Raw genomic sequence first — 10,326 nt, forward strand, 5'->3', positions numbered from 1 at the left:
TTAAGTAAAAAAAAGAACTTCCATAGGTCCAAAACCATTTTAAAAACTGCGCCGTTTCCTGAACATTCATAATAATACAAAAAAACATGTACTTAATGGGCCACTATTTCCTGTAATCGGTCCACTAAAGTGATAAGTCGGAGATTCCGTTACATGTTTTTGACTTTCTTAGAGTGAATTAATATTGGGTATCCTCTAAATTTACATTACATAGAACAGATTTAGAGCAGTAACTGGACAGAACATGTTTTTATTCTCAACGAGGAAGCTCTTGCCCTTCATCACACCTGGTGGAAACTGATGATTAGGCTGAAGGTGGAAGGGAACTTCAACTACAGAGGAGCTATGGCTTCCTACCTCCAAATGCCGGAACACATTGTTATTTTAAGTAAGTTTTAATGAACATAAACCAAATATCCCTCCTTTTTCTTCTCACTGTAGTAGGTATTTCATGGGTAATAGTAAAATGTTACAACTGCCTCTGTCTTCAAGTGGTAAGAGGTAAGCTTCAGAGGTCCCGGGTTTGATTCCCAGTGGAGGTGAAATTTTCTGCTCGGTTTGGTTGGTGGTAGGGTTTGATCTAAGTCTACCTGGCTAGCAAATCTATTTTCCTAAGTCTGTCACTATAACAATAATGTTAATAGCATTACTGTATTCCGGCATTTGGAGGTAGGAAGCCATATCTCCTCTGTAGTTGAAGTTCCCTTCCACCTTCAGCCTAATCATCAGTTTCCACAATCACGCAGCATTTGGACCTCGCGTCTACGTATTGCCATCTGGCGGATTTTTCAATCGCGAAAACCCTCATTGAAAGAAGATTTTTATTTCATTTACTTACTTGAAAATAAGCAATGGAACATAATTGCATAAAAAAGTAAAATAATTTCGTTTAAATAAACCGACTAAAAATTAAACTGACTCCGAAAAAGTATACACTAAAAGTAGAAAAATAATCTTACGTTATCTCCAATATTGTCGAAGTTATCGCTGGAAAACTAAACAAAGTATCGTATATATTTTATTTAAAATTAATCAGTAATCGGAATAAGTGAATACTTAAAATAATATCGATTAAATTTACAGATTATTGTCTATGACTCACAGGTTACAGCACTGATGTGTCAGAGACAAGTCATAGACAATATGGAGATAACACATGATTTCAAACGTCAAGTCAATTTGACAAGTCTCACAAATTTTCATCGTCCACGTATTTTGCTAAAATAATTTGTTTTAAAGATTGATTTCAAACTTGTATAAACGTAAAAATTAAGTTGGTTTCATGGGCTTGTTAAATAATGTGTATGATATTATGAACACGTAAGTGATTATGGTGTAATTGTGTATGAAAGTGTTTGTTTACATCTCTGCTGGATTCTAAAAAATCAAGGTATAGGTCACAAAATTTTAAAATATCACAAAATTAACTCTATCTCCTAAACTAAGCACAATCGTATTATATACATGGGGGTGATTTAGGTACACCTTGATGTAAGGAATCTAAATTTTTCTTTTAGACCTCACTGTTTTGGCCATCCTGTATATGTGTGTGAGCGTTACGTACGTAGGTTTAGTACAGGGAATTTAACACCAGGCTGTCAATTAGTAGGTTCAAAAATTTGACAGAGAGGGCTCTCTATTTCCTATGTATTACTTTTCTCTATGGTATTCAACTTCAACAAAATAGGGGAATACCATCATTTCCTGTAATATAAAAATAGGTTTCTATTCATTCCGCGTTTATAATCTCAATCATCTTTTGTTATAATTATTGCCAGTTTTTGCTGTATTGTGTAAATTGTTATCTACTTTATTTGTCTCAAAATAGGTACCTTACTGTGTGTAATAGTCATTCATCGTCTGTTCTGTGTGCAAGCAGTATTTAATTATTAACAAGACTGATAATAAATACCGCCTACTCGCCTACTACAAAAGGTGTACCTAAAAACAACAACGATGTTAAAAAGTAACCAAAAAGATATCAAAGAGTTACTGGAGAGTGATGATGAATTTCCACGTAAGTGATTATTAATAATTATTATGATATTAACAGTTTAATTCCCAAAACCAAGTCATGTTACCAATTTCTTAAATTCAATAAAGAAAATAATGTTTTTGTTTTTTCAGCTGATTATCATGAAATTCCGGATACCCCAGCATACCAAAATGACATGCGTTTTGAACCAGTAAAATTTGGATGGATTGATACTAATTTCAGCAAATATTATAGTAAAAGGAATGAAACAAAAACGAGGTTAACTGCATTGCATTCTTGTTTGAATGAAAGCTTTGTACATAACAAGACCCAATATTTAAGACCAGGTGAAAAGGCATTGATTTATAATGGAGTGCTGAGTGAATCTGATATTGTATGCCTTAAATATGTGGAGTCTCTAACAAGTGATGCTACATTGCTGTGGTTTATACATTTTTTGATACAAAAAGATATGCACACAAACTTTACTTTTCTGAGAACTTGCCTTGTGGATTCAATGAGCATCAATAATGATCAAAGTCCATTAACATGTGACTCAGAAATCAAAAAATTTAACTTTGAAATCATCTACAATAAATAATTAGGTATTAAGCCCACAATTTATACAACACCTCGAGTTAGTTGAATAAATAAAATAATGATTGTATTATTAAGTTTACTCATAAGATACGCTAAATTTTTTATATTAATGTATTTTACTACTGGATTAAGTACTTTTATCTATTTTTAAAACTGACAATCAAAACTTTTGTTTTCATTATTGACAAACTTTAAGCTTTTGTAAATAAATTTTTTTTGAATATTCTGGTTGTTGTTATTATGTAAACAATATTTCACACAGGAACAAGCAATTATTTTGCAAGTTATTTCAATATTTTAGATAGGTAAATTTTACTAACTAGGTACTGTTTATACAATACTAGCTGACCCGGCGAACTTTGTTCCGCCTTAATGGCAATAAATAAGCAGACTTTTTTTATTTCAAACGGGATAAAAAATATCCTATGTCCTTCTCCTGGCTCTAAACTACCTCCCTGACAATTTTCAGCTAAATCGGTTCAGCCGTTCTTGAGTTATAAGTGGAGTAACTAACACGACTTTCTTTTATATATATAGATTTACAATCAGGAAATAAAGAATAGCACTATACCTAAGTCATAGCTGTAACAGTATAGCAATGAATAAACTAATATCAATTTAAACATTTCCAATAATAATTTAGATACCATTCCATTGATGGAAGAAACGCTAAAACACATTGAATGAAAAAAGTGATTTATAAACAATTTTTAATTATTTAACATTAAGTTTTAAAACCAACATTTAAGGCTGAGTTGCACCACCTAATTTTGACTGTAACTTTAACGATAATCGGTGCTTTTTGTATGGATTTTGACAGATTTTTGACGTTTGTCAAAGTTAAAGTAAGATGGTGCAACCCAGCCTTAATAATCATGAGTTATGTTCTGCTTATTTGGCTTCTGATTTTTGTAAGTACTCCAAAAATCCCTTGGCACATCGAACTGATTGTTCATAACATTTTTCAAAGCCTTTTGCATCACTGTCCTAAAAAGTAAGATGTATGTATTGAATCAGTACAGTAACTTAATAAATATATTATTTATAGTGATGGGCCGACTATGGTCTTTCCCGACTAACCGACTAATCGGTTTTCAAATTGCCGACTAATCGGCAATGCCGATCATTCTAATACCTACTTGTCCGAAGAATAATATCTAGATTTCTCAAATAAATAAGAATATCTAGATTTCTAAGAGAAAAAATAAAAAGCAACATTACAATCACCTAACAGTACCTAAGGTGGATGTCATAATTTTCGACGGCGGAGGGATCAGAGTAGGTGACAATATGATCGCCTCCTGCTGGGTTATAATGCGCGAAGTAATATTATTCTTTCTTATCAACGTCAAAATGTATGGACAAAATTGCGCTTATCGCGGCATGCATCCTATGCCCACTGATTCCTCTCCACCCTCCACGGTGATAGTCAGCGAGCTGGGGGCGTGGGGGTACCCCCGCCTGCATAGCATGGACTACCACCACCGTCGGATAGGCAGGGCAGGGCCCGCCATACAGGTGGGCAATTGCCGGGACGGACTGTGATAGTTGATGGCTTTGTCCGGATTCCCATAGTTCTTCACACTAAGGCGATCGACGGAGCTCAGGGGCTATTTATGTGGGTNCAAATTCAAATTCAAATTCAAATTATTTATTTGCAGAATGTGGTACATTAGATGTTACATAATGAAATGGAGCAGGACACATTCGCCAGATATGAACCAGCATGCAAATGTTTTACATAAGTCAATTTATTATTAATCAAAATTAAATATCATCTACCTAATTTCTAAATGTTTTACACAAGTCAATTTATTATTAATTTATGTGGGTTTATGTGGGTATTCCTCATCCTTCCGATAAGAGGAGCCTCACATAATCTACCACTTCCCCGCAGGATAGGTATGCAATTCAATGCATTTTTTCCCCAAAATAAAAGACATAATTTTAATATGGACAAAATATTACATTAAACCTTACACATTTTTTATGATTTCCTGGTAATTTTAAGTAATAAGTGTATGAATTTAGACTGATTTTTTGCAGTCAAAAGCGGTTTAGACAAACGCCCTTGGTCTATCTATATCACTAAGATGATTATGAGTTTTATTTCATTCACATATTTAATTTTGTAATGCGCCGATTATAATCGGCATATTTTGCCGAATAGTCGTCACTAGCCGGCTTTCCCGACTAGTCGGCCCATCTCTAATTATTTATCATTAAGAATAAGCTGTCTAATAGTTAGGTAAGATATTATGTATTATGCAATATCATACATACTTACATAATTATTTATAGATGAAAATCACTACTTACATAATATGGATCCCTGATTATTCTTTCACCTTGTGAATCAAATTCACCAAATAAAAGAAGTTTTGCTCGAGATCCTTTTGGCGCTCTTTTATTTAAGTCTTTCATATTCTGTTCATCCATTCCAAATATAAAATCATAATGATTGAAATCTTCAGTAACTATCTGAAATTAAGTTAGAATGACGTTACAAGTTTACACTTGCAATAGAATAAGAAGAATTTTATTTAAAACAGACTTATTGCTTACCTACTTTGTGAGAATAAAGTTAATAGATTTAATTACCACTTCCATTACCTGTCTTGCTGTGTTATTATAAGGAACTCCATGTTTTTTCATAGTGTCTAAGGCTCTCCAGTCAGGCGGATTCCCAACATGCCAACTACCGATAGCAGCACTATCAATTTCCCAGTAATCACCAATATTCATATCATTTACTGTCTTTTGAAACACTCCTTCGGCAATAGGTGAACGACAAATATTTCCTGAAATTAATAAGATAGTCGGGGTTGCGGAAAGGATAAAGTTAGATGTGAGGGTTAGATGCGAAACAGCCGCTATAATCATTGATACTTGGGTTTTTTTTTCTCTTTATGTTCCTTACCTAAGCAGATAAATAGAGCTTTTTTCTTTTCCTTGGACATAGTGTAAGAGAGCGGTTTTTGTAGACGTAGAGAAAGAAAACAAGATATACAAGTAAGAACCTGCAATGCAACAAACAACAGCTGATGATTTTTTTTTTATTACAGTTTTTCTTTCACGGCTCTGGGCACAGATCAAAGAATACTGGCACAGATGCTCTGCTGGGTGCAAGCCATAGGGTTAATAACTCTATGGTGCAAGCCCATAAGTTACTCTATGCCATAGAGAAAAGTCCCACCAAACTCAATGACAGGGGGGCGCTACCGCGTCTTTCCGTTCTATACATGGCCAGAACGCACCCATAGGAAACTGCTCGTGTATATTTCGGAGTGCCTGTTTGTAAATCTGTGACTCCAAACTATACACGAATTTTGCGTACTAATCGTGTATAGTTTGGAGGAGCTTAGTAAAAAAAGTCATCTCCAAACTATACTCGATTAGTTTCTACTACACCACTTACACTTGACTAGAGTGTGTTTAGTTGATATTGATTTAGTAAAATTCAGTAAAATATGGAACTATATTTAAAATTACATTTATTTGATATTATTACATAAAATATTATTATTTTACTGAATCTATAATAAATCTAGATTTTTAAAACTATTGTAAGTGGTTTTTGAAATTAAATTGATTAGGTAGATTTCAAATTAAATAACAATTTAATTAATATGAGAGAGAGTGAGAGAAGAAAGTTCAACGCGCATTAAATACAATATTATGCGAGACTTTAAATGCTAGGTTTGTATTGTCGGCCGTTTGGTGTAGTGGGTCGAGGTGGGAGCGGGTTCGATTCCCGCAAAGTACAAACATTTGTGTGCATGAACATATTTGTTTGTATTGGACTGGGTGTTTTCTATGTATAATAATAAGTATGTATTTACAAAAAAAAGTATTTAATTATGTTTATATCCGTTGTCTAGTACCCATAGTACAAGCTTTGCTTAGTTTGGGACTAGAAGCGCAGTGTAAAATGTCTAAGGATATTTATTTATTATTTATTTTATTTATTAACTTTTATCTCAAGAACAAAATCATTTTGACATATTTCCATACCTACAATTGGTGAAATATCAGCCCCAAAACAAATATCTTTTCTATGGCAGAATAAGAAACACCAAAAAATCCTTTATCAAAACAATGACACGTGTCGTAAGATGATTCAATGTTTAAAGTAGACACGCAGATATGAATTAATCTATCTATATAAATAAAAATGAATTGATGTTCGTTAGTCTGATTAAAACTCGAGAACGGCTGGGCCGATTGAGCTGATTTTGGTTTTAAAATGTTTGTCGTAGTCCAGGGTAGGTCTAAACGGTGAGCAAATACGCGCGCGATATTGTTTTTCTGTAACAGACAAAATTCCACGCGAGCGAAGCCGCGGGCGGAAAGCTAGTATGTAATAGAAAGAGAGGTCAATAAGTCAAAATGACTAGCATGCAACTACTCGCGTATAAATTGTAATCACGCACTTATTACAATACATACATGATTAACATGATTAGTCCGTATGCGTACTGGCGATGTATATTTTGGAGGAAGATAATTGACCTAAGTCACTACAAAGTATACGCGAGCAGTACGCAGCGTATGCGTACTGGTCGTGTATAGTTTGGAGGAGCTTAGTAAAAAAAGTCATATCCAAACTATACTCGATTAGTTTCACACCCTTGCGTTCTGGCTATGTATAGAATGGAAAGACGCGGCGCTACCATCGTTCAACTATATGGTTTCCAACATGGCAAAAATCTGAACCAGCGATCCGGTATTGACGGTGGCGCCCCACTGTCAATGTCATCGACAGGACAATCCAGTATTTTGGAACTAGGTATATAGTTCCAAAATACTGGACTTTTGCCATGTTGGAGTTGGAAACCATATAGTTGAACGATGGTAGCGCCCCCCTGTCATTGAGTTTGGTGGGACAGTTCAGCGTGGGTCATCTATATGCAGTTGTAATTAGAGATGTGCCGCTGACAAAGTTCTCGTTCCCGGCAATATTCCCAGTGAGAATATTCTCGAGAACCGAGAACGCTCCCGGGAATATTCTCAGTGTTCTCGATAGAATACATTTGTTTTAGTTTTAATTTTGTTGTTTATGTGATATTATTTGTAATGTTTCGAAACTGGGCGTTAAGACTAGTCGTTATAAACAAGGCACGACACGTGTGAGTGAGATATTGCTGTCTTGCTCATTTTTTTCGTGGCGAACGCGTACCGCGGCTTTAGGACTCGCCTACGGTATTTGAACATCAGTGTGCCTCTGAGTTTTAAGGCCCTTGCCACCCTAGCGGATTGCAAGCGGATTCAAAGCGGATTTAAAGCGGAGCGGCAACGCGACGGAGACGCCGTGTGAAAATATCGTGAAGCTTCCCGAAGGCTGCCCAGCCGAGCTGGATTCGATGATTGACCTTTTTTCGAAGTTGAACCTACCTAACTGGACTGTTTGTCCCAGGTATACATTATTGTCAACAACTTCGAGTGTAGAGTCTCCAGCTTTTAGAGGAGTGAGTGCAACACGGTCTTTAGACATGATTTTTAAATCTTGTCCATGTTCATTTTGAGACCCACTCGTTGAGAGACTCTATTGAGGCCATCGAACATTGTGCCTAGATCGTCCACGATCTCGGCCATGACTACGATATCGTCTGTTGTCTGAGTGATGTGCTCGCCGTTGATATTTATGCTGAATCCGCTCTAGCCCAGAAGCTTAAAAACATCTTCCAGGGCGATGGTGATGACGTCTCCCTGTCTCACCCCTCGCTGCAACTGGATAGGTTTCGGGTCCTGGTCTTGAAACGGACTGTCACTGTGGCTTATTTGTACAAGCCTTTCAACACTTTAATGTATCGATAGTCAATTTGGCACAGTTGGAGAGACTGCAGCACTGCCCATGTCTCAATCGAATCGAAGGCTTTCTCATAGTTCACAAACGCAAAGCGGCTGATTATACTCCTTGATCTTCCATATAATCTGCCGTAGCGTATATTATTATGGTCTATCTATGGTACTAAAGCCTTTTCGGAAACCGGCTTGTTCGGGGGGCTGAAAGTCGTCGAGCCTGCTAACGTGACAATTCGTAATGACTATCGAAAACAGCTTGTAGACATGGCTCAGAAGCGAAATGGGTCTATAATTCTTCAACAAGGTCTTGTCGCCTTTTTTGAAGATGAGTATCACCATACTTCTTTGCCATGCCGTAGGCGTTATTCCCTCGAGGATGACGGAATCGAGCAGCTTCTGAAAAGCCTTTAGTGCCGGCATTCCGCCTGCTTTCAGAAGCTCAGCCGTGATTACGGTGCCTTGCTGTTTTTCAGCTGTTTGAGAACCATTCTAATCTCGTACAGACTAATGTCCGGGATATATTCGGTAAGTGTCGGATCAATCTAGCTAGCACGTATTTTCTATAAAAATGTGTCAAATGATCCGTCAGACAAGCTATCCACAACTTATCCAGAAGTGGCGAAACAGGCCCTTACTAAGCGATTGTGAAATATGTCCTTAATGTCAAATAAGAATAGTTTAAAAAACTAAAAACACGCTTTTAATTACTAACAGCACTAAAAGGCCAAAAATCATCAGGACCCTGGACATCATCTAGCATTAAAGTGCTCAAAAAGACAAATCCAACGAACCCAACTCGATGAGTTTCCACCGTTTCGTTTAGGAGTTCCTATGGCCACCTCCTGACTCCATCATTAGGACCCTGGACATTATCTAGCACTTAAAGATCTCGAAAAGACAAATCCAATGACCCCAAACTCGATGTGATTTCGCCGTTTCGTTTAGGAATTCCTTTGGCCACCTTCCAGTCCCATTATCAGACCAGCTGATACCACAATATTATATTGTCATCTAATCTACATTATAATTTCCAAGTTTCATGATGATACAAGACTTAGAAGTACGTGTAATTCAGATTCTACGATTCCATTACATAGTTTAGTTACATACACGACGACCTAATAAAAGCGTGTTAAAAACGAAAAAATGGACAGTTACATTATTTAATAACGTGTAAAAAGAAATTTCTGTCATCTTACATATCATTAAAACGACATTTCACGACGAACAAAATAAAATATATTAAAGGTGCAGTTGCCGAGAATATTGCCGGGAAAGTTCCCGAGAATATTCTCGGGAACACTGGGAATATAGCCTTTCACTGCAAATAGAGTGTATTGTTTAATATACACTTATCTATCGACTTAATTTAATACTAATTTACTTAAGAAAGTTTGTTTATTTCCATTTGATAAACATGATTCTCAACCTTTCTCACTTAGGAGAACGCTCCCGGGAGCGCTCCCGAGAATATTCTCAGTTGTAATACAGGATATTTTACAACAAAATATAATAATATAGTCTGGTGCTGTACTTTTTTTTTCTTTTTTTTTTTTATGGCTCGCGCGGTTTTTGTACTTTGAAATCACAGATTAGAGCCCCGATTACGGTAACTTTTAACGTTTACAATCCAGACACGCTTCTCGGTTCTGCGATACGATTGGTCAAAACAGCTGACGTACGCTGTTGAACGACCAATCGTATCGCAGAATCGAGAAGCGTGTCTGGATTGGTGACGTTAAATATTACCGTAATCGGGGCTTAGAGAGTATAGTTCCAAAATACTGGACTGTCCTGTCGATGACATTGACAGTGGGGCGCCACCGTCAATACCGGATCGCTGGTTCAGATTTTTGCCATGTTGGAAACCATATAGTTGAACGATGGTAGCGCCCCCCTGTCATTGAGTTTGGTGGGACAGTTCAGCGTGGGTCATCTATATGTTT

The 10,326-nt window shown here is 36.4% G+C and overlaps 1 protein-coding gene and 1 long non-coding RNA gene across 3 annotated transcripts; one reads left to right on the forward strand and one right to left on the reverse strand.

Moving 5' to 3' along the window:
* The first annotated feature begins 1,654 nt into the window (after positions 1–1,654).
* Positions 1,655–2,686, forward strand: LOC114353640 (uncharacterized). The gene is made up of 2 exons (XR_003655945.1): positions 1,655–2,017; positions 2,128–2,686. It is a non-coding gene; the product is annotated as an uncharacterized LOC114353640 (long non-coding RNA).
* Positions 2,687–3,130: 444 nt separating this feature from the next.
* Positions 3,131–5,669, reverse strand: LOC114353639 (low molecular weight phosphotyrosine protein phosphatase 1). 2 transcript variants are annotated; one of them, XM_028305700.1, is made up of 4 exons: positions 5,496–5,669; positions 5,177–5,376; positions 4,895–5,056; positions 3,131–3,562 (listed from the first exon to the last, which is right to left on the reverse strand). In XM_028305700.1, the coding sequence occupies exons 1-4, from the start codon at positions 5,533–5,535 to the stop codon at positions 3,467–3,469; spliced, it is 498 nt and encodes a 165-aa protein (XP_028161501.1). In that variant the 5' UTR covers positions 5,536–5,669; the 3' UTR covers positions 3,131–3,466. The 2 variants fall into 2 exon arrangements, with proteins under 2 accessions (XP_028161501.1, XP_028161502.1); XM_028305701.1 differs by having other exon boundaries at positions 3,140–3,562; positions 5,189–5,376; positions 5,496–5,662.
* Between the last annotated feature and the right edge of the window lie 4,657 nt (positions 5,670–10,326).

Source organism: Ostrinia furnacalis, unplaced genomic scaffold (assembly GCF_004193835.3).
Source record: "Ostrinia furnacalis isolate ACB-3 unplaced genomic scaffold, ASM419383v2 OfSCF1764, whole genome shotgun sequence".
In the NCBI taxonomy this organism is placed as follows: Eukaryota; Metazoa; Arthropoda; class Insecta; order Lepidoptera; family Crambidae; genus Ostrinia; species Ostrinia furnacalis.